The 25189-nt window shown below is 38.0% G+C and overlaps 1 protein-coding gene across 4 annotated transcripts in view; it reads right to left on the reverse strand.

The window, feature by feature from the left end:
• Positions 1–5169: 5169 nt before the first annotated feature.
• The window catches only part of fstl5 (follistatin-like 5), a 389212-nt gene continuing 369192 nt past the window's right edge, over positions 5170–25189 (reverse strand). For 3 of the 4 annotated variants that reach the window (XM_073921519.1, XM_073921520.1, XM_073921521.1), the window contains one exon: positions 5170–7303. In XM_073921519.1, coding sequence (XP_073777620.1) covers positions 6601–7303 — 703 coding nt within the window. In that variant the 3' untranslated portion in view covers positions 5170–6600. The remainder of the gene's footprint in view (positions 7304–25189) is intronic. The other variant, NM_001031842.2, reaches the window with a different exon arrangement.

Raw genomic sequence — 25189 nt, forward strand, 5'->3', positions numbered from 1 at the left:
ATGCCAGAACATGATAAATGTGCTAGCAATGTACTTAATCATGTTAGAAATGTGGTAAATCTAGGCAAAACATGCTTACAATGTACTAAATCATGCGTACAACATAATAAACATCTCAGCCATATGATAAAACATGCTATAATCGAGTTTCTAAAAGGTTGTCATGCCAGCAACATGATAAATGTGCCAGCAATGTGTTTAATTATGGTAAAATGTGGTAAATCTTGCTAAAACATGCTAAGCGCATGTTAAATTTCACTTGAAATATATTGGCAAGCATGCTAGAAACATGCTAGCAGCACATAATTCTAGTGACATGATAAAAGTGTTGGAAATATACAAGAAATAACAATGTGCAATGTGCAAAAAAGGTTGCTAACATGCTACCAACAGTTCTACCTGACTTCAGTAAAAAGCTATTTTAAACTTTCAGACTACATGTTTTATTAAGCCAATATAATTTTAAAGATGTTAAACCTCACTTTAAATGTCATTGTTTTAATCACTCATCTGGGAAAAAAAAAAAAAAAAAAAAAAAAAAAAAAAAAATATATATATATATATATATATATATATATATATATATATATATATATATATATATATATATATATATATATATACATATACACCATAGGCTAAAAATATGCCAACAATGGGCTAAATCATGCCAGCAACACAATGAACATGCTAGGAGTGTGGTAATTATGCAAAAAAAAAAAAAAAAAAGTCTTCCAAAAATGATAAATCAGGTAACGTGCTAAATGTACTAGCAATCTGAGTAATCATGTTAATAACGTGGTAAATCTAATCAAAACATGCTAGCAATGAACTAAAGCATGCTTGTAATGTAAAAAACATGTTAGCAATGTGGTAAATCATCCTATGAAATAAGCTTCTAAAATGTTAAATCATGGCAGGGACATGATAAATGTGCTAGCAATGCACGTACCCTGCTGAAAAATCTGGTTTAAGCTGGATTTTTCAGCAGGGTAATCATGTTAGAAATGTAGTAAATCTAGTTAAAGCAAGCTAAATATGTTTAACGCATGCTAAATTTAGCTTGAAATATACTAACACTCATGCTAGAAACATACTAGCAGTACATATTACTAGTGACATGATAAAAGTGATAGCAATCTACAAAAGACATATAATTATATGCTAACAATGTGCAAAAAGGGTTACTAACATGCTAACAACATGATAAATATGCTAGCAATGTCAATAATCATCTTAGAACCCTACTGAAAAAAACTGCTTAGGCTGCATAGGCTGGTTGACTGGTTTTAGGTGGATGACCAGCCAGGTTTTAGAAGGGTTTTGGCCATTTCCAGGCTGGTTTCCAGCCATTTCCAGCCTGGTCTTAGCTGGTCAGGTCGGAAGATGACCAGCTACAACCAGCTTGGCCAGCCTATCCAGGCTGGGACCCCAGCCAAAACCAGCTATGTCCAGCTTAAACCACTCAGGTCAAGCTGATTTTAGCTGGATTTTGCTGGTCATTTTCCAGCCTGACCAGCTAAGACCAGGCTGGAAATAGCTAGAAACCAGCCTGGAAGTGGCCAAAACCCCTCTAAAACCAGGCTGGTCAACCAGCTTAAACCAGCCAACCAGCCTAGGCTGGTTTAAGCTGTATTTTTCAGCAGGGAAATGCAATAAAGCTTGCCAAAGCATGCTAAATAATTTAATCATTCATCTGAAAAACAAAACAAAGTGCTTTAAACATACTAACAATGTGCTAAATTATGCTAGCAACATGATGAGTATGCTAGCAGTGTGGTATTTTATGCAAGAAGCATGCTTTCAATCATGCAATGTGCTAAACATACTAGCATTGTGCTTAATCATGTTAGAAATGTGAAAATTCGGCAAAAACATGCAGCTAACAATGTACTAAATCAAGTTTGCAACATAATAAACAAGTTGTGGTAAATGTGTGGAGTGTGGTAAATCATGCTAGAAATAAGCTTCTAGAATGTTAAATTATTCCAGCAACATATTAAGTATGCTAGCAATGTGCTAAACCAAGAAATATGGTAAATCTAGCCAAAACATGCTAACAATGTTCTAAATTGTGCATACAACATAGCCTAATAAACATGTCAGCATGGTAAATTATGCTATAGTCAAGTTTTCAAAATTTTAAGTCATGCTAGCAACAAATGAGCTAGCATTGTGCTTGATCATGTTAGAAATGTGGTAAATCTTGCTTAAACATGCAAAGCACATGCTAAATTTAGCTTAAAATATACCAGCACTTATGCTAGAAATGCTAGCAGCACATAATGCTAGTGACATGCTAAAAGTGTTAGCAATATATAAAAAATACGAGAACATGCAAGCAAAAAGGTTGCTAAAATACTAACAACATGCTAGCAACATGTCCATACATTTTAACGTTTCAGTCTACAGGTTTTATCAAGCCAACAATAAAGTTTGTCCTCAAACTTTACAGCTATAATTATCATCCTTGCTGTGAATGAGCTTTGTAAAATAGGCATGTATTTTTGGGGCGTTGGGACATTCATAATCTCGAATGATGGTGATCAGACATACAAAAGAGGAAGGGTATAAACATATTAAACCATGGCCACTAAATTATCCACAAATCTCTCCAAAAATGGTGGGTGTGCGGCCTATAATGAGAGAAGAGAATGGAGGAAAGATAAATGACCGACAATGGATAATTGCACCGCCGCCTTGCTCTCGTTCATGCAGCAACTTGTGCATTCATTTGGCATTATGAGCGAGATTGAAAAAAGGAGACTATTAATGTAATGGATCAGTTGGAGAGAAGGCAGGGAATACAGATAGGAGGAGAGAAAAAATAAAGGGGAAGTGGAAAAGAAGAAGCTTTCTAACATAGCCATTTTCCCAGATAGAGTATTTATATACAGAATGCTTACAAACATTCAACTGATTTTGATATTTACATGCTTCTGCTTTATATAATAAATTAAGTGTAGCTGTCAAACAGAGCATGCTGTAATTTTGAATTGTTAAAGATGACATTTGGAGAGATAAATAATTGCAAGTGTAACCCACCGGTCCTACTGCACCCAACCCGGTCTGAGCTGAGCAAACTGGCGATTCTTTGCATGGAATTTGGATGCTCTAACAAGGAGGCTAAAGACCATGTCCTCTAGTGGTTGTCACTAGAGCACCTTTAAAGGTCAGAGGAGTGAAGTTACCTGCATGGCACTTTGCTAGCTGACCTCCATTACACTTACCCCCTAAACCCCACTCCCATCCCGGACGAGCCCCCATGTGTAACACACTGGTCCCACTGCACCCAAACTGGTTTGAGCTGAGATCGAACCAACGAATCTTTGAATGGGAGTCGGTTTCTCTAACAAGGAGGCTTAAAACCATGGCCTCTAACGTCTGTTGCTAGAGCGCCTTTAGAGGTCAGAGGAGTGAGGTTTACCTGCACAGCACTTCACTAGCTGGCCTCCATTATACTCACCCCCCTAAACCTCACTCTCATCTCGGACGAGCCCCCATGTGTAACACATTGATCCTACTGCACCCAACCTGGTCTGAGCTGGGATTGAACCGGCTCTTTTTTTTATGGGAGTTGGTTGCTCAGAGGTGCTTTGTGGCTATGGAAGATGGTTGCTCTAACAAGGAGGTTAAAGATCATGACCTCTAGTGTTTGTTGTTAGAGCAGTTTTAGAAGTTAGAAGAGCGAAGTTACATGCATAGCACTTTGCTAACTGGCCTCAGTTACACTCAACCCCCTAATTTTCACTTCCATCCCGGACGAGCCCCCACATGTAACCCTCTGGTCCTACTGCACTCAACCCAGTCTGAGCTGGGATCGAACCGGTGATTATAAATACCTGCATAGCACTTTACAAGCTGGCCTCTGTTACACTCAGCCCCGTAACCTCACTCCCATTCTGGAGGAGCCCCCATCTGTAACCCACCAGTCCTACTTGGTTTGAGCTGGGATCGAACTGGCGATTCTTTGTATGATAGTTTTTGCTCTAACAAGGAGGTAAAAGACCATGGCCTCTAGTGGTTGTCGCTAGAGCACCTTTAGAGATCAGAGGAGTGAGGTTTACCTTCGTTACACTCACCCCCCTAAACCTCACTCTCATCCCGGACGAGCCCCCATGTGTAACACACTGGTCCTACTGCACCCAACCCGGTCTGAGCTGGGATTGAATCGGCGATTTTTTGTATTGGAGTCAGTTGCTCTAACAAGGAGGCTTAAGACCATGGCCTCTAAGATCTGTTTCTAGAGCACCTTTAGAAGTCAAAGGAGTAAGTTTACCTGCATGGCACCTCACAAGCTGGCCTCTGTTACATGCACCCCCGTAACCTCACTCCCATCCCGGACAAGCCCCCACATATAACCCACAGTTCCTACTGCACCCAACTTGGTTTGAGCTGGAATCAAACCAGTGGTTCTTTGTAGCTATAGGAGTCGGTTGCTCTAACAAGGAGGCTAAAGACGATGACCTTTAGCGTCTGTCACTAGAGCACCTTTAGAGGTCAGAGGGATGAAGTTTACCTGTATAGCACTTGCAGACCTCCATAACACTCAACCACCTAAACCTCACTCTCATCCCAGACGAGCTCCCACGTGTAACCCTACGGTCCTACTGCACCCAACCTGGTCCCCAAGCTGGGATCGAACTGGCTCTTCTTGTTTTATGGCAGTCGGTTGCCCGGTGGTTCTTTGTAGCTACGGGAGTCCGTTGCTCTAACAAGAAGGCTAAAAACCATGACCTTTAGTGTCTGTCGCTAGAGCAGTTTTAGAGGTCAGAAGCGTGAGGTTACCTGCATAGCACTTTCCTAACTGACCTCAGTTATAGTCACCCTCCTAAACCTCACTCCCATCCCAGACGAGCCCCCACGTGTAACCCATCGGTCCTACTGCACCCAACCCAGTCTGAGCTGGGATCAAACCGGTGATACTTTGTATGAGAGTTGGTTGCTCTAACAAGGTGGCTAAAGGCCATGGCTTTTAGCATCTGTCGCTAGAGCATCTTTAGAGGTTACTGGAGTGGGATGTACCTGCTTCCAGCTGAAAAGATTCATACTTAATCCATCAATTTGTCAATGCACCAATGCATAAATTCAGGTGGATTGGGATTTCTATTCATTTTCTGGTCCATTCCACTCACATTACCCTGACAAAATAACACCCCAAACCCTCTCTTTTTTTCAAAGTTATAGGCTTTATTTAACTGCCAAAATGTCAAGCATGTTTCTACATAAATAACAATCACAAGAATCAACATACATGGCTACATGGAGCTGATGAAATCTCTGGATGTGACATCACAATGTACTTGGTCATTTGTGGAACAAAGACAGTGCAGTTCTTTCATCTTAAAAATAAACGAGGGGAAACCTGAACCATTTGAAGATGATTTCGGCTACTCTGTTGTACGCGAGCGTAGACCAATCTGCTATTTACAGAACACAAGTCACTACAAAAATCAAAAGAAAAGAGTCATGGTTACTCGGAGCATAAGGAAAACACACTCAATAAAAAGCCATTGTTTTGTGTGTGTGCATTTTAACAAAATATACAAAATCTACAACTAAAACATGAAAACGGAACTAATTTGGGGGAAAAGCTCAATTCATGCAGCCAATTGGCTGGCGTTTCAATGAAAATGCATAGACTCTGTCCGTTGAGGAAATAATTCAATATCGTGAGCACACATTTGTGCTTCCTACTGACACTAAATATTCCTTAGTTCGTGCTCTTGTAGCAAAGTGACTCTCAAATAAATATTCCCCGGCTATATAACCCTTGCAATGCATAAATTATGTCTAACATCACACCACGCGACGCACCAGTTACTGAAAGCAGACTCTTACGGCTGCTGAGTCAACTAAAACTTGATTCTTTATGTGCCCTTGAAACTCTACTGCCTCTCTTACTAAGATTATACAGGATCATAACTGTCCCTAGGTATGTTACGTTTATATCTAGCCGGTTGCTTTTTTTTCAGTGTAGGGGTTCACACAAAAAACTCGCCGTCGTCATTCTCGCACCCTAGTTTTTCATGAAGATTTACAGTTGTCAAACACCATTACCGATATCTCAATATCCACAGGAGGTGACGGTTTCTCAGCACGATGCTGTTTTAATAAGCCAGATATGCTTCGGGGTCTGTGGGAGTTATAAACAGGTGAAATTTAAAGTGTAGCTCTCGCATTCTCTCCGCGTTTTATCCACAGGCTCGCAGGGAATAATTATGTTTACTTTCTTTTTTAAGCGAGCGTTCCTTCAAGGCACTGGAAAAAAATGGGCCGAATGCATTTTGGAGGTCTTTTCAAGTGGGAAAATGAGGACGAATGATGATTTATTTCTGCGTTCGCATCACTCAAATCGATTCATTCGATCTCCTTCAATCAAAGCTAGTTCGACACCATCTAATTTTACATTTTTACTTTTTTTTGGTACTACTTATTAGCTATTTGACTCGAAAGCCTTGCCAAGCCTTTCCCACAATTCTCATTTCCAATGCAGAGTCAAATTAGATTTAGTTCCAAACTGCTCGATAAATTAAACAGAGACCGAATTCAGTGCAACCTGTTTGTTGTTTCCCTCTCAAGCCCCCTTTTTAAGACGTCTTACGCCTCTCCCACCCACACCACAGTATTTCCCAAGGGAACGTCGGTGATCTCACAGTTGAGTTTATCCAGACGCCCATCCAGTATAAACAGGGAGCTTTGTGACGGGGTCATGAGATACTGTCCGAACAGCCCGCTTCCGGTCATAACTCGGTTCTGACGGTTCCAGGGCCACTGCGCCGACGCCGTGGGCTGCTTCAAGCTCTTGATCATTTTGACACTGCCAGAACTGAGCTCCACAAAAAGAGCATCCGTCTGCCTGCCGGAGCTTCCGAACACATTATACTGGTTGGCCTCAGTGAACGAGGGCATGAAGGCCAGATCGGACAGGTGCAGGTTGGTGTGAATGTCAAAGGGTTGGCCGATCTCTCCCCGTACGGACACATGCTGTAAGCGCATTAGCCCGTCACGGTCGTCCACACTCACTAAATAGTGGCCATCAGGAGAGACATAAGGTGTGCCGCTCACGTCGCCATTAGGGCCCATGACGTTGTCTGTTATGCTGTCGATGATTAATTGTGGCCGCGCCGCACCTGTTGAGTCCGGTCGACAGTTGACCAGATAATATCCGCCCAGGTGTGTGTAAGCCAGGGATTGTGGGATACAGTCGTACTGCTGCAGGCTGATGTTTTTAACATATGACGTGGTTTCCAAGTCGATCTTGTGAAGAGCTGGTTCATTCTTATGGAGGACGATACCAAACCTGAAGAGAGAGCACATGGATGTATCAGTGTTTCTGTCATACACACATTAGTTGATCTGTTAAATGACATTGCCAGAACAAGCTCATAAGAGTTCTGAATTCCAATATGAAATCCCTGATATTTAAAACTGGTGACTGCCACTGAGGACACACAGGAAAACTCTAGATCTTCACAATTTAACATCGCCAAGGCCTTTAGATTAACAATACCTAATCTAAGTGTTGATCTGATAAAACCCCTAGGAGGAGTCGGTTAAAATATAACGCCTGGAAAAGGCAAAAACTGCAATTTTTTAAAAAAATGGAAGTTAAAAATATCTGACTTCCTGTTCAGTTTTGGATTTTGCTCCAAGAGACTTTTTTGTAGGTATTGGCATGTTTTATGTGTGTGCCAATTTTTGTACATGTGCATGAAATGTAGCTCGGGGGCCACTCCGTCACATGTGCATAACTGGCGCTGTTGGGTCATTTTTGCCATATCCACTTCCGAAACCTATAACAAACGTAAATGCTCACCACTTCTTATGTGTGTGCAAAGTTTAGTGAGTTTTCGAGCATGATTAGACGCTTAAAATGCAATTCATTCTAGAGAAGAAGACAAAGAAGAAACGGGACAATTACAATATGGCCTGCTAATTAATCTCACGCAAAATAAAAGTTTGTTTTGACGATACGTGTGTGTGTAGTACTGTATTGTACTGTACTTGCATTTATTATATTTAGTTATTAAATATTAATGTATATGATAAAAATTCTATATAAATTTAAATATCTATTAAACATAAAATGTTTATATAGTTTTGTTTTTATCTACAGTATGTGTGTGTGTATTATTTATACATAATTAATATTTACAGTACACTCACATATATTATGTCAAAATAAACTTTTATCTTAAGATTAAATATTATTGATTAATCTTTGCCTATCTCTATTCAAAACATTAAGTGCAGCTGGAAAAAAATATGTATTTTAGATCAAACTGTTGAAATAATTCAGTGTAAATAAAACTTTAAGACAGAGTTGGTGAAGTTTGTTCCTCTTCACTGACTTGCTTGGTTTGGGACTTGTGGAGCTGCGCATCGATGAGTTTGCTCTTCAGTGTTTGGACTTTCAGCGGTGAAAATTAAACCAAACTGAACTGAACTGAACTTCAACTCTGAAAACTGGATTGACAGTTTCAATTTATTGGAACTTCTATGTTAAGCTGTCTCGACACAATCTACATTTAAAAAAAAAAAACATAATTTAAGTTTTAGAGCCCAAAATACACTCAAAAAAAAAAAAAATGTTGAATGAACATGATTTAATCGTGGCACCCTTTATGCATCTAATCCAATCAAGTAAACCTGAACTGCTTTGAACATGTTATATGAACACAAAGCACATTTGTAGATAAAACATGGTTTCAATATGTCAGTCTAACTTCTTTGCAAATTGACTCAAAATGTTTGTATTGTGTTATTCTAATTAAATTGATTCTAATTTACTCAATGTAACACTAAAGCTTTACTTTAACAAAATTATGTCTTGTTAAATCAGCTAATAAATTTCTTGTTCAATATTGTTGTTTAAATTCATTCATTCATTTTCTTGTCGGCTTAGTCCCTTGAGTGAGAGTTGTCGATTTGAAGCGTCTCAGTCTCATTGAATCAACATGTTCTGATCAAATTCATTTGATTATTTCTTGATTCAGTTTCAAATAACATGAATTAATCATTTAACATACGTAAACTTGATTTGTTCTTTTCAATCTGACAAATTTTTATTTTGTAAAATCCAATACATGCCTAGTTGATTTTTTTGAGTGTAAACTCTTCAGTTTACAATATGAATGATCAGAAGTGCTCAGATGTGAAATCAGCAGAATCGAGATGTCACAAATATTGGACATTTCAGTTCATAAACTAACCTGAGAAACATAATAAAAAACCTCAAACATTGATAATGAATGTTATAAATGCATAAATCTATATGTATTTTTGTTGAAGTATATTTGATTACATTCATTCATTAATTTTCCTTGGGCTTAGTCAGGGTCGCCACAGCAGTATGAACCGTCAACTTATCCAGCATATGTTTTACACGGCAGTTTCCAAACCAGTATTGGGAAACACTCATACACACTCATTCACGCTCATACACTATGGACAATTTTTTTTAAAAGCTTTTTCAATTCACCTATAGTGCATGTGTTTGGAGTGTGGGCAAATCCGGAGCACGCAGAGGAAATCCATGCCAACATGGGGAGAACATGCAAACTGACCCAGCCGGGACTGGAGCCAGTGATCTTTTTTCTGTAAGGGGACAGTGCTTACCACTGAGCCACTGTGTCACACATATTTAAATACATTTCAATTAATGACATATATAATTAAATGTCAATACATAAAGAATTCAATTATGTTAATATTAACAATACATGTTATTTTGTATTATAATATGTATTACATAACATACATAATAACATAATATAACACTGCATACATTAATTCATTTTCTTTTTGGCCCAGTCCCTTTATTAATCTGGGGTCGCCACACCCGAATGAACTGCCAACTTATCTAACACGTTTTTATGCAGCGGATACCCATCCAGCCGCAACCCATCTCGGGGAAACATCCAAACACACACTCATTTACACTCATACACCACAGACATTTTAGCCTACACAATTCACCTGTACCGCAGGTCTTTGGACTGTGGAGGAAACCCGGAGCACCAAGAGGAAACCCACGCCAATGCAGGGAGAACATGCAAACTCCACACAGAAACGCCAACTGACCCAGCAAAGGCTCGAACCAGCGACCTTCTTGTTGTGAGGCGACAGCACTACCTACTGCACGACTGCGTCGCCCATATTGCATACAATGTATATAAAATATTTTTCTCAAATAGGTGTGTCAGGAAAACTTCTTATAGTGTTCTTTATAGACAACGATGTCTCCATGAAGAGCCTTTAACATCTATGAAAACACTATAAAAATATTATTTAGTTAAAAAAAAAATTGGTTTACTGAAAAGTTGCCATCTTTCTGGCACATATTTTACGACTGTATGATATCAATGTTTAATAGCATTCTGCAGTATTCATTCCTTCATTCACTTTCCTATTTTAAAAGTCGCCATAGCGTAATGAAGAGCTAACTATTTTGGCATATGTTTTAAGCAGCGGATGCCCTTGTTTTAACCGCAACCCAGTAAAGGGAAACACTCATACACACTCATTAACACAGACACTCATATACTACGACCAATTTTATCCAATTCACTCCGCTGCTCATCCGTTTGCACTGGCTGCCAGTTGCTGCTCGCATCAAATTCAAAGCTCAGACATTTGCCTACAAAGCGACCTCTGGCTTTGCTTCTTCTTATCTGCTCTCACTTCTGCAGATCTATGTGCCCTCCAGAAACTTGCGTTCTGTGAATGAACGTCGCCTCGTGGTTCCATCCCAAAGAGGGAAGAAATCACTTTCCCGAACTCTCGCACTCAATCTGCCCAGTTGGTGGAATGAACCCCCTAACTGCATCAGAAAGGCAGTCACTCGCTGTCTTCAAGAAACGACTAAAAACTCAACTATTTAGTCTGCACTTCACTTCCTAATCTGCAATTTCCTCTCTGGATATACCACTAACTGTAAAAAAAATAAAAATACCAATGCTTTCCTTCTTAAGCCTGGTTTATACTTCTGCGTCAAGTGACCGGCGTGACCCATGGCGCATGCAACGCGCGTGGCTGTGCATTTATAATTCTGCGCGCTGTCTCTGTTGGTCTGTATTAACACTTCCGAAATGCTAGTTGGAAGTGAGGTGTAAATGTTCCTCTGTGTCGAGTTTCTTCTCTGCTGTTTTGCTTTTCCTGAACACTTCCTGGATGTACAAGTGGCTCAAACTCGCTCATTTTTAGGCAGGAACCGGCGGACGTGCAACAACTTTAACTATGAGGTAAACACAAAACAAAACTTTCCATCAGGAGCTCCTTCACGAGACTTCACACTTGTAAACAATCACTCCATTGGGCTCGCGTCCAGCTCGCGCCATTCGCGCGGCTCTCAGTCCCGCCCAGACTCGTCAGCGCTACCAAGCCGACCAATCATAAAGCTTGCGCTACGCGTCGTTGCGACGTGTAGTTATCATTTTTGAGAGGTGCACGTCAGCGACGCCGACGGCCTCGGCGAAGGGCTATGCGTCAGCACCATAGCATACACCGGCATTTGACGCAGAAGTATAAATCAGCCTTAAGACTTTACAGACCTAAACTTGCCTATAGCACTTATTCATTGTTGCTCTTATAGTTGTGTAAATTGCTTCTTTATCCTCATTTGTAAGTCGCTTTGGATAAAGGCATCTGCTAAATGACTAAATGTAAATGTAGTGCAGGTCAATGGAGTGTGGTGGAAACCAAAGCACCCGGAAGAAACCCACAAAGTAACCCATGAAGAAACCCATGAAGTACTCTACCTAATAAGCATAATTTGTTATACTTAGATGATAAAAAGCATTTGTACTTTGATGTAATTTGCCACATAAATGTGCAAAATTTCTTTCCAAATTACAAATCAGTAAATTCCTCTTTCAGTGCAACCAGTTTATCACACTGAGCTTGCACCCTGACAGACAGCCAATCCAAAAAAAGTCAGACTTGAACCCTGAAGACATAATTAATAAAGATCAGTATTGGTAAAATAAAACCTCCAATTGCGAGTTAAAGTGTCTCTGGAACTGAATGTAACTCTATGTGCACTTGAGTAATGTTGCCCTGAGGGCACAGCACTGCAATTAATGAAGTCCAAGTTGCTCTGGATAAGCAGCAGCAGCTTCAACACCCAAAGAAACAAACGCGAACAAACCCAGTGTACGAGTTCAAGTCTAATGAGGAGAGAAAGAATTCAATGTCACATCTCTGTTCATCAGTCCATGCTAAATGTTCTCTGCCAGATGTCTGGCTTCATAATTGATTTCAATTAAAAAAATAATCACCCGCACTTTGTCTTATCCATTGAGAAATCCAAAGAGCCCAATTATTGGCTATAAAGAATCTCAGATGAACAAAGAACAAATGAAGTTGGTGAGTGAAATGAAGGATCTGAGAAAGCTCAATTAAATCTGCATGCGCTCCAATCAATCCCAGCACAGACTTCAAGCGCTGACATCCATCTTCTTTTACGCACTGGAGAAAGTGGTCGCAGGCTTCGGCTGGCTAAAAGGCCGATGGGACAGATTATCACCCGCCGTGATGAGCTCCATCAGCTGGCAGCGTCCATTAGCTACAGGCCAGGCCGTTTTGGCTGTGACCATTTGCTTCAGGCTTAATTTCTAAATGATGAAGTCCCGGAAGAAGGCCTGGCGACGGATCAGCCAACTGGGGCCCAGTTCACCAACATGAATATAAAAGTGGCCGTTTAACACCCAGCTGACACTCGAAGTGTAAATAAGATTATTTTGTTTGCGAGAAAATTCCCGTCCTGCTGTGTTAATAAAATGAGTTCCCTGTTTGTGTTAATTGACACCAAATTACATATTTCACTCTTTGACAAGCTGCAGCAAGGGTTTTCTGGTTTTGTACCTCACTGTATTGCAAAGAGTTTTAACAAACTGCATGGAAATCAATAGGGGCTTGTAAACACACACAATACAGTATATAGTTAAAGGCAAAACCATTAGCCTTGTTGTGAAATTAATGAATACTTTTTCAAAAATTTCCCAAGTTATGTTTAACAAAGCAGGAACATTTCATATTAGATTTTTAATGGTGGAGAACGTCTCATTTCTTTTAGTTTGGCTGGAGTAGAAGCAGGCGACGCAGTGGCGCAGTAGGTAGTGCTGTCGCCTCACAGCAAGAAGGTCGCTGGTTCGATCCTCGGCTCAGTTAGCGTTTCTGTGTGGAGTTTGAATGTTCTCCCTGCCTTCGCGTGGGTTTCCCCTGGGGTGCTCTGGTTTCCCACACAATTTAAAGACATGCGGTACAGGTGAATTGGTTAGGCTAAATTGTCCCTAGTGTATGAGTGTGTGATGTGTGTGTGAATGTTTCCCAGAGATGGGTTGCGGCTGGAAGGGCATCCGCTGCATAAAAATGTGCTGGATAAGTTGGCGGTTCATTCCGCTGTGGCAACCCTGGATTTATAAAGGGACTAAGCCAACAAGAATATGAATAAATGAATGGAATAGAAGAAGATATTAAATGTATTCTTAATAATATAAAAATTGCTCTTTAACTGCCAACATTATTAGCACCCTTAAGAAACTACTCATATATAATTATTTTTTTCTGATTGGCCACAAAACAAACAATTGTTGTCTAATGTCTTGTCTAATTAACCAGACTCACCTAGTTAATTAACCCAATTAAGTCTTTAATCTGAACTTTAGGCTGAATAATTGTATCTTAATACGAGTAATACTATAAATAATTTCAGAGGAGGACCAATCCTTTTCTATACATTCCTCCCAGATATATATCTCTAGACTAGAGAACCTAAAATGGCTGTCCACCACTTTTACCATCCCACCTGACAGAACTGGAGAGGATCTGCAATGAGGAATTGCAGAGGATCCCCAAATTCAGGTGTGAACAACTTGCATCTTTCCCTAAAAGACTCATGGCTGCATTAGATGAAAGGGCTGCTTCTACTAAAAACCGAGAAAAGGGTCTGAATACTAAGGACCATAAGATATTTCAGTTTTTCTTTTTTAATAAATCTGCAAAAATGTCAACAGTTCTGTTATATAATTTGGGTACATTAATGAGGAAAAAAATAACTTAAATGATTTAAGCAAATGGCTGTATAACAATGAGAAACGTTTAAGGGGGTCTAAATACTTTCCGTACCCATATATCAGTTCCCCCCGTTTATTTTTTTTCCCTGTTTTTATAAACAAAGTAGTTTTAATAACTCATTTCTAATAACTGATTTATGTTATCTTTGCCATGTTGACAGCAAATAATATTTGACTAAATATTTTCAAGACACTTCTATACAGCTTAAGGTGACATTTAAAGGCTTAACTAGGTTAATTAGGTTAACTAGGCAGGTTAGGGTAATTAGGCAAGTTATTGTAAAACGATGGTTTGTTCTGTAGACTATCGAAAAAAAAATAGCCTAAAGGGGCTAATAAATTTGATCTTAAAATGGTGATTAAAAAAATTAATGATTAATTAATTTTATTCTAGCTGAAATAAAACAAAAAAGACTTTCTCCAGAAGAAAAAATATTATCAGACATACTGTGAAAATGTCCTTTTTAATTTGGGAAATATATATATGAATCAAAAATCAAGGGTAGAAAATGGACTTGCGTGCTTCTTTTCTACATCTTAGTGCATTTGCAAGCCGTAGTTTTGTTTAAATAAGAAAAATCAAAGGGCGGCTAATAATTTTGACTTCAACTGTGTATATATAACTTTGGGTCAATCTGACCTTTTAGTTCTTTCCTAAAGTTTCTTTAGCTTCAAAACAATCATAATACATTAAATAAAGTATAAAACTATTAACCAAAAATAAGCATAAGCACACATGACTCAAAATGAGAAAAGTCACACTTCAAAAATAAATAATTTTACCAGTGTTTAAAACTGTTTTAGGTTAAATTGATCTTTCAAATGTTTTTAGGTCAAAAAATTTCACAAGATCCTAAATCAGGGGTGCTCAACCCTGTTCCTGGAGAGCCACCTTACTGCAGATTTCAGTTGCAACCCATATCAAACACACCTGCTTGTAATTATCACGTGGTCTTCAGGTCCTAATTAATTGGTTCAGGTGTGTTTGATATGGGGAGCAACTGAAATCTGCAGGAAGGTGGCTCTCCAGGAACAGGGTTGGCCAACCCTGTCCTGAAAGAAGACAAGCCACCAAATTTCAAGACAATATAAATACATTATATAACTACAGTATGTGGTGTTTAAATAAGTTTAAATGTGGATCACGTTATTACAATTTATTTTAGAAAGTTCTCAGACAAAAATAAAGTAAAAAGTATTTGTAGAAAAAGAAACTGTGTAAATTCAACACAACATCATTTCGGGTAGAGCGTTTCTCTGTGTTTTGCATTATTTGTAATTCATTCAGTACTGTTCAATTAGACAAACTATATTTAGCACACCAAATTGGTGTTGTGACATGACAAAAGCATGAATAAAACAGTGAAGATGGCTTCTGGTGCTCATAACAAGGGCAAAAACAACACATTTCAGATGCAAAAAAACAAAACAAAAAAAAAAACAAAAAAACAACTGGTTTTTTAATCAACCTGAAAGCAAATATTCTACACCCAGATTTATACACATACACACACTTAATACACAAATACATTTCATTGAACAAGTGCACATGTACATCATCTACAGTAGGGGAAATAAGTATTAAACAAGTCATGTTTTTTTCTAAGGCATAATATTTTTAAAGGAGCTGTTGATATGGAATTGAAGCAGATTTTGGTAAAAACCCAAACAGTACAAACATAAAAATAAAACAAAACAAATCTAAAAATGAGTTATGTGTAATAAGAATAGAGTGACACAATGAGGCTATTGAACTACTGAAATGTATTTAATACTTTTTTTTTTGATGGCAGCTTAAAGACGCCTCTTATAATGGAGAATGAAGTCACATGAATTGCTCAGATGTTTGTTTGTCACAGACTTCAACAGGGTGTAAAAATCCTGATGGTTCTGTGGGTCTCGTCTATCAAATCTGATCTTTATTGTGCATTCTCTATTGGATTCAAGTCAGGTGATTGGATGGGCCATTCTACAGCTTGATGTTCTTTCACTGAAAGCATTTGGGAGTATCATTGGCTGTGCTTTAGATCATTGTCTTGCTGAAATGTTCACTCTGGTTTCACCTTCATCCTACTACTAATGTAGATTTCAGACTGAAGCAGCAAATATTCATTCACAATGAGGAGGGGCAGAGGGTTGTTGAAGAGCTACTAAGAGATTTCAGCTGCTGTTTGGGCTTTCACTGCCTTTCTACACCTCCCATTCCTCATGTGTTCAACACTTTTTCCTTGTGTCATTTCATTTTATCAACCATAACTAAGCCCACACGGAATCTGCGCGCGCAGAAATCCGCAGACTTTTAGCCCATCATTAATTCTGTTTATTTACTTGGGTAAATGTGTGTAAATCTATATTTATTCAGTTTTTTGATTAATTACAGTAATATTATTGACTAATATGAAAATGTTAATCTGATTTATGTACAATACAGTTTTTACAGTAATATTTCTTGTCTTCTAGTAGATATATTATATGGGACTTGCTTTGTTCCCCAAAGAAAGTTTATCTAATTGTATTTGCATTTTAAACATTAAATAAAAGTTAAAAATATGTTATTTTTTATTTCATGTATTAAGGTTTTAGTTATGATACTCCCAAAATAATTCCACAAAAATCCACAGATTTTTACCAAAATTCTCCGCAGAAATAGCAAAAAACATCCGTAGATTTCGTCTGGCCCTTTGCATAACTTAATTAGTGAGGTAAATAGTTTTGTTTTCTTTGCAGGTATGAATTTCTTTGGTTGTTACCAACATCTGAGGAAAATTTCAAGTCAAAAGCACCTTTAGAAATATGTTTTCTGAGAAAAATGGTGATGTGTTCAATACTTATTTTGCATACTATATGCACTATATTACTGCAGGTTAACTATGTTAATATATTATACCAGTAATTGTGAAATCTATTAGTTACTAGTTCATTAAAGTTATAAGTAACTAATAAAGTTTAAACTTTTCTGAATTTGATTGCAATGCAATACTGTGAACATTTTGTAAAGTTGCTTTGAAACAATAATTATAGAGAAATGCACTATACAGTATAAATAAACTTGAATTAAGTTTAATTGAAGCTTCATCATAGGCAGCACGGTGGCGCAGTGAGCAGCACAATCGCCTCACAGCAAGAAGAAATGCACATATGCACATACCTATGTGCAAGAAGGTTACTGGTTCAAGCCTCAGCTGGGTCAGTTGGCATTTCTGTGTGGAGTTTGCATGTTCTCCCCGTGTTGGTGTAAGTTTCCTCCGGGTGCTCCTGTTTCACCCACCACAAAGACTTGAATTGGGTAAGCTAAATTGTCCGTAGTGTATGTGTGTGAATGAGTCTGTGTGGATGTTTCCCCAGTGATGGGTTGCAGTTTAAAGGGTATCCGCTGCATAAACCATATGCTGGATAAGTTGGCGGTTCATTCTGCTGTGGCGACCCCTGATTAATAAAGGGACTAAGCCGAAAAGAAAATGAATGAATACATCACGCTGGTCTGCAAAATGAGAGTCAGCACAGAGTTTGTTAAAGCGATGTATGTTTGAGGCAACCCACGGGGAAACATGCATCCCTCAATAATGATTGCAAACAGCTTTTCTAGTGCCAGATATAAAAGATTTCTACAGGGGCCGGTGATGATGAATCCCTCAGTACACCAGAAGAGGATACTTAAGAGTCACATACATCTTTGTGAGCGAACGCACGCAGCTCTTTCTTACAGATATCTGCAGCCACAGGAATGAAGCTCTTTTCATTACTCTTTAAAGTCACTCGACTCTACCCATGTAGTCAATATACAGGACAGCTTTGTAATATGATAATAAAAAATTGCAACGGGTGCTTTTGTGGGATTGTGTGTACTCGGTTACTCACAGTGTTTGTTTATGCACTTTAGGCCAATTAATATAAGCACCTTTCGTAAATCAATGCCGTTTTCAGCTTCACCTTGGGCAAGCAAGGATTCTTATGAACAAACAAAACACTTCTTTATTGCGACACCTGAATTTTAATACAGTTATTCAGTATCTATCTGACCAGATGCAGGCAAAGTGTAATAAGCATTAGCAAAGGCCTTTTAACACTTTCCCCTCCAGCGTTTTTTTAAGTAAGCAGCCAGTATAGCAGCATTTTTGATGATTTTTTTAAACCTATATTTTAATATATAGAAGACCATTTCAAGAGTTCACACTTAGCTGATGATTGATTATAAAGCTTGTTTGGCATGCTGTCCCTAGAGAGAGCCCTGAGCTCATAATATCCTCGAGTCCGGGGCTCTGTCCCGTTTGCAAGGCGAGAAGGGAGTTTGAGCTCAGGTAGATCTCGAGAACTCCCCTTACTGCAAAAAAACAATGCTTTTCTTTCTTAGATTTTTTGTCTTGTTTCTAGTCCAAATATCTAAAAGTTCTTAAATCAAGAAGCATTTTCTAGACAAGCAAAACATATTGTCTTGTTTTAAGAAATAAAATGCTAAAATGAAGTGAGTTTTTCCTCAAATCAAGCAAAATAATCTGCCAATGGGGTAAGCAAAATAACTTATCAAAAATCGAAAAACAAGATTATTTTGTATCTCTTGTCTAGAAAAGGCTTCTTGATTTAAGAACTTTTAGATATTTGGACTAGAAACAAGACAAAAAAATCTAAGTAAGAAAAGCATTTTTGCAGTGCTGCTGCAGTCGCTAATGAACAGATAGTGATTGCTCTTAAGAGATATCTACTTACTATGAGCATGTCTATGGTGCCGATTAGGATTAGTCAATTAACTTAAGTTGCATGTTTTTGGATGGTGGGAAGAAACCGGGGAACCCGGGGGAAACCCATGTGAGCACGGGGAGAACGTGTAAACTCCGCACAGAAATGTCGGCTGGCTTGGTAAGGACTAGAACCAGTGACGTTCTTGCTGTAAGGGAAATAGTGCTAACCACTAGGCCACTGTGCCCCCCATCTAGGAAAGGAGGAGGAGTAGGGGTGGAACGGGGAATTCTTCAAAATGAAGATGGCTGTCATATGGAACTTAAAGTATTTTTAGCGGCTTAGGAATCATCTGATTGGTGAATCATAAATTGAATAATGTGGGAGCGGCTGAGTTTAATCATAAGCACGTGATTCTCTTAAAATTAGTGCATAAATAAACTTCACATATCAAATTACAGAAATTCAAGAGGTTTAAAAAAAAAAAATAATAATTCATTCTATATCTAGATGTGATCATAATTTATCACCACTTTATTGCAGATAGGGTCGGCGGTGGCTCAGTGGTTCAAAAGTATCTGGATGCAGCCTTTATGATGCAAGCTGAGATTGCATCACTCAGCGATGCAATGTCAGACTCAATGCGCACAATGGAGTGAGTGACGTCACCGTGACAGGTAGGGTTAGGGGTGGGGTTAGGTGAGCGCATTCAAAAGCATTGAATGCAGCTCAGATTGCACTGCACCAGGTCTGCATCCAGACCCCTCTCCAGTGGTTAACACTGTTGTCTCACAGCAAGAAGGTCATTAGTTCAAGTCCAGGCTGGGTCAGTTGGCATTTCTATGTGGAGTTTGCATGTTCTCCCTGTGTTGGTGTGGGTTTCCTCCGGGTGCTCTGGGTTTCCCCAACAGCCCAAACCCCTGCGCTATAGGTGGATTGGATTAACTAAATTGGCCGTAGTGTATGAGTGTGAATGTGAGGGTGTATGGGTGTTTCCCAATGCTGGGTTGTGGCTGGAAGGGCATCCGCTGCATAAAACATATGCTGGAATAGTTGGCAGTTTATTCCCCTTATTTATTAACCCCTGATAAATAACAAACTAAGCTGAAGGAAAATGAATGAATGAATGAATGAATGAATGTCGATAGACTTCATAAAAATCCAGGGTGACACGGGGGCTCAGTGGTTAGCACTGTTGCCTCACAACAAGAAAGTCACTGGTTCGAGTCCCGGTGGGGTCAGTTGACATTTCTGTGTGAAGTTTGCATGTTCTCCTCGTGTTGGCGTGGGTTTCCGCCTGGTGCTCCAAATCCCCCACAGTCTAAAGACATGCGATATAGGTGAATTAAATAAACTAAATTGGCTGTAGTGTATGTGTGTGAATGAGTGTGCAAGGATGTTTCCCAGTACTGGGTTGCTTCCGGAAGGGCACCCACTGAGTAAAACATATGCTAGATAAATTGGCGGTTCAAAATGCTGTGGCAAACCCTGATGAATTATATTTACTATATATAGATATAGATATATAGATATAGATATATAGTATATAATTCACACACACACACACACACACACACACACACACACACACACACACACACACACACACACACACACACACACACACACACACACACACACACACACACACAAAGGTATATGCACATACCTATGCATCCGTCTATCCATCCGTCCGTCCGTCCGTCTGCCCATCCATCCATCCATCCATCCATCCATCCATCCATCCATCCATCCATCCATCCATCCATCCATCCATCCATCCATCCATCCATCCATCCATCCATCCATCTATCTATCTATCTATCTATCTATCTATCTATCTATCCATTTACAGTTAAGGGCAAAATTATTAGCTCTCCTCTAAAATTAGATGAATTTTAAAAATATTTCACTCATTTAAGTGCTGTCAAAGAGAGAAAAAAGGACAATAGTTTACAAACTGATTTTTAATAAATAATTTACTGTATTTTTGAGATGATGACAGTACAAGTTTTAGAACTCTTCTTCTTTTTTATTTTTTATATCTGATCTACAATTTCTGTCTAATTCTGAATATGCACTAAGGCTCACCGTAATATACCTAAAACACGCATTTACATAAAAACTTGCCAATGACAGATAACCGTTGCCTCTTAAATGACAAGATATCTTATCAACGACTAGGAAAGCGTTAAAAGAACGTAATAATAAATGTATGCTTTTTTTATACTGTTGATGCGTAAACATATTTGCCTGCAGGCTGGATGCGGATAAAAGCATGACAGAAAGTCAATGAATGCAGCAAACGGGGACTCCTGTAGGCTGTTATTTTCCCAGTGTGAAGGTGTGTAAATGCTGAAATAATTTGACAAGCTGACTAAAATGTCACATGCAGTCTCTCCCCTGTACAAATCCCTCCTCAACAGTTCACCGCCACAGGTGAAGTCGAAAGCATATGAGGCATTTCAAATGAGAAACGAATGAAGTAATTATCGGATCACGGATCACCAAACATTCCTCCTTACAACAGCGTTTTGTACAAATGACACCGCCGCTGTTTACCCGTCGCACATCTCATTATGTCAGCATATTTTCAAAAAGAAATCAATATCCTCCTGAGGATTACATGAGTAAATTCGTAGAAGTTTACAAGGCACACTGAGCCCTCTTGTTGATCTATTTATTATTCATGGGTATTCGTGCGTAAAGTGTGAGATCCTGCAATTTTACCTTCAGAAATTAATCTATCTATCTATCTATCTATCTATCTATCTATCTATCTATCTATCTATCTATCTATCTATCTATCTATCTATCTATCTATCTATCTATCTATCTATCTATCTATCTATCTATCTATCTATCTATCTATCTATCTATCTATCTATCTATCTATCTATCTATCTATCTATCTATCTATCTATCTATCTATCTATCTATCTATCTATCTATCTATCTATCTATCTATCTATCCATCCATCCATCCATCCATCCAGTGGCGCCTGCACCCATACGGCTGTACGCACTGTGCGTACCTACCATGAGAGGGCGGGAATTAATGCTGCTATTTATTTATTTATTTATTTGTGACATAATTTAAATTGATTATTAAACAGTATACACTACAGCTGCCAGCTTTTCCACTATCGTGCCAAATTGTTCTGAGAACACTTGGTTATGTTACGGTTGTTTCTCCACTAAGGACTCCGGGAGAGAACTTAACCAACAGCTACATGCACTGCTGAAATACTTTTTTTTTCTGCTTTGCATCGAATAAAGACACGCTTAACATTATTGATGTTCACAATCCTATAGCTACATACTATATCCATGAAAAACGAACTTGCAGACTTTTTGAACAACAAGGAAATAACTGCACTTCAGTCAAGCCAGACGTCTTGTTTTGTAATTTAATGCCGGCTATAAAATATACCGGCATAAAAGGATGGTTAAAGCGTGTTGAGATGTCGGCCGTCACCAGAGAAAGTCTAATCTTTCATTACGTTATCGAGGTTGTGTTCGAAAGCTTTAGTTGCACTGTAACGTAGCTGCCAAGGTACTGTTGTATGAGTATTATATGCACCAATAAACAGGTCAAATTAATGAATAGATAAAATAAATATGGATTCTTAAATGTCAGTATGGTTTTTACACAAAAAATAATAAAATGTTTTATAAAAATAAAATGAGCAATTTTCACAATTTTTTTTAATGATTCAGTTAAATATAATTTGGCCATTTATGGGGGCATGCAGCATGTTTCTGTGTTTTTTTTTGTTTTGTTCTTAGTGATCTTTAATACATACTGGGTAGCTAATATTTTCTAAAATCTCAGGCAGGATTTTGTCTATAGCTTTAATTATGAAGACAATAAAATATTAAAACTAACAAAAAATATAATTAATTAAAATGCAAAGATAAAAAGAGCAGAATTTTGCTAAACTCTAAAAAAAAATAGTCGTTTTTATTTTACTTCATGCATTCATTATTTAATGTTTGAATACTGAAATAACAGCCATCGGAAGGGGGCGGGGCGATGCTGGTTTTGTGCATACCTTGGGATGAAATCCTGCAGGCGCCCCTGTATCTACCTACCTACCTACCTACCTACCTAACCACCCACCCACCCACTTAACCATCCATCCATCCATCCATCCCAGCTCTTTGTAAACTTGTATTATTACATTTGATGGGTCTCCCCATACAGTTTGATATAGGGCTTGGACCTAGAAGCCGCTTCGCGTGACGTCACACTTAACAAGCGGATGAGATGATCAAGTCTAGACAATCTGCGAGAGTGTTATCTTACATAACAACCCTTTCAATCTTTTTTTTCCTCCCTTCAGATCAATGATATAATTCCTCACACATCTTACATAACAGCATTTACCAAGAAACACAACTTGTGTGCTAAATGCAAACTCTTGCCAAAATGTTAAAACATATCTGTTAATTAATATCAATATGTTAAAAAATATCTGTTCCTGTTTTTTCGGTTTATTTACAGTTGTGAATTGCATTATAGGAGTTTTATCTCTGCTCTGTCGATATAACAAAGTACATTTTTTGGCATTTTAATAGTTTGAGATAAGATATTGTATAAATAATTTAGAGAGAATCAAGGTTGTAAAATAACAGAAAAAAAGTACAGAAAAACTGTACAAGCACTAAAACCAAGCGTCCTTATTCAAGAGACAAGTAGCCTGACATGCTCCGAACTACAGTGATGAAGATATTGTTTAGAAAATAATATAGAGAGAATAAGGTCTGTAAAATAACAGAAAAAAGTGCTGTTTACAAGGTTTTTACCATAATTTACAACACAAACACAGACAATATATCACTTTAAGCAATTAAAATTGTCAACAAATGTCACTTTTCAAGCGTAAAAAGCTTTTGGAGAAAAGATCAAGATCCTACAATGTAATTCAAAAGTATAAATAAGTCAAGTTGTAGTATTTTATGCAAGTTAAATAAATGCAGTAAAGATTGCTGACTGACTCCATCAGAAAGCAAACCGCAAATCTGAATGCCACACAAAGAAGTGTACAAGCACTAAAACCAAGCGGTTTATTCAAGAAACAACTAGCCTGACATTCTCTGAACTCCACTGACTAAGATATTGTTTAATAAATAATACAGAGAGAATAAGGTCAGTAAAATAACAGAAAAAGTACTGTTTACCAGGTTTTTACCATAATTTACAACACAAACACAGACAATATATCCCTTTAAGCTATTAAAAATGTCAACAAACGTCACTTTTCAAATGTCAAATGCTTTTGGAGGAAAGATCAACATCCCATAATCTAATTCAAAGGCAAAAATAAGCCAAGATGTGATATTTTACGCAAGATTTAACCATGATTGCAGTAAAGATTGCTGATTAACTCCATCAGAAAGTGGACGGCAAATCTGAATGTCTCAAGAAAAAGTTTACAAGCACTAAAACCAAGTGTCCTGCATTTTATTCAAGAAACAACTAGCCTGACATGCTCTGAACTCCACTGACTAAGATATTGTTTAAGAAATAATACAGAGAGAATAAGGTCTGTAAAATAACAGAAAAAGTACTGTTTACCAGGTTTTTACCATCATTTACAACACAAACACAGACAATATATCCCTTTAAGCTATTAAAAATGACAACAAAAGTCACTTTTTAAATGTCAAATGGTTTTGGAGGAAAGATCAACATCCCATAATCTAATTCAAAGGCAAAAATAAGTCAAGTTGTAATATTTTAGGCAGGAGTTAACTATGATTGCAGTAAAGATTGCTGATTAACTCCATCAGAAAGTGGACGCAAATCTGAATGTGTCAAGAAAAAGTGTACAAGCACTAAAACCAAGTGTCCTGCATTTTATTCAAGAAACAACTAGCCAGACATGCTCTGAACTCCACTGACTAAGATATTGTTTAAGAAATAATACAGAGAGAATAAGGTCTGTAAAATAACAGAAAAAGTACCGTTTACCAGGTTTTACCATAATTTACAACACAAACACTGACAATATATCACTTTAAGCTATTAAAAATGTCAACAAAAGTCACTTTTTAAATGTCAAAGCTTTTGGAGGAAAGATCAACATCCCATAATGTAATTCAAAAGCAAAAATAAGCAAAGTCATAATATTTTAAGCAGGAGTTAACTATGATTGCAGTAAAGATTGCTGACTGACTCCATCAGAAAGTGGACGGCAAATTTGAATGCCACAAGAAAAAGTGTACAAGCACAAAAACCAAGTGTCCTGCATTTTATTCAAGAAACAACCAGCCTGACATGCTCTGAACTCCACTGACTAAGATATTATTTAGGAAATAATATAAAGAGAATAAGGTCTGTAAAATAACAGAAAAGAGTACTGTTTACCAGGTTTTTACCATAATTTACAACACAAACACAGACAATATATAACTTTAAGCTATTAAAAATG

This window comes from Danio rerio, chromosome 14 (genome assembly GCF_049306965.1).
Source record: "Danio rerio strain Tuebingen ecotype United States chromosome 14, GRCz12tu, whole genome shotgun sequence".
Taxonomy (NCBI): Eukaryota; Metazoa; Chordata; class Actinopteri; order Cypriniformes; family Danionidae; genus Danio; species Danio rerio.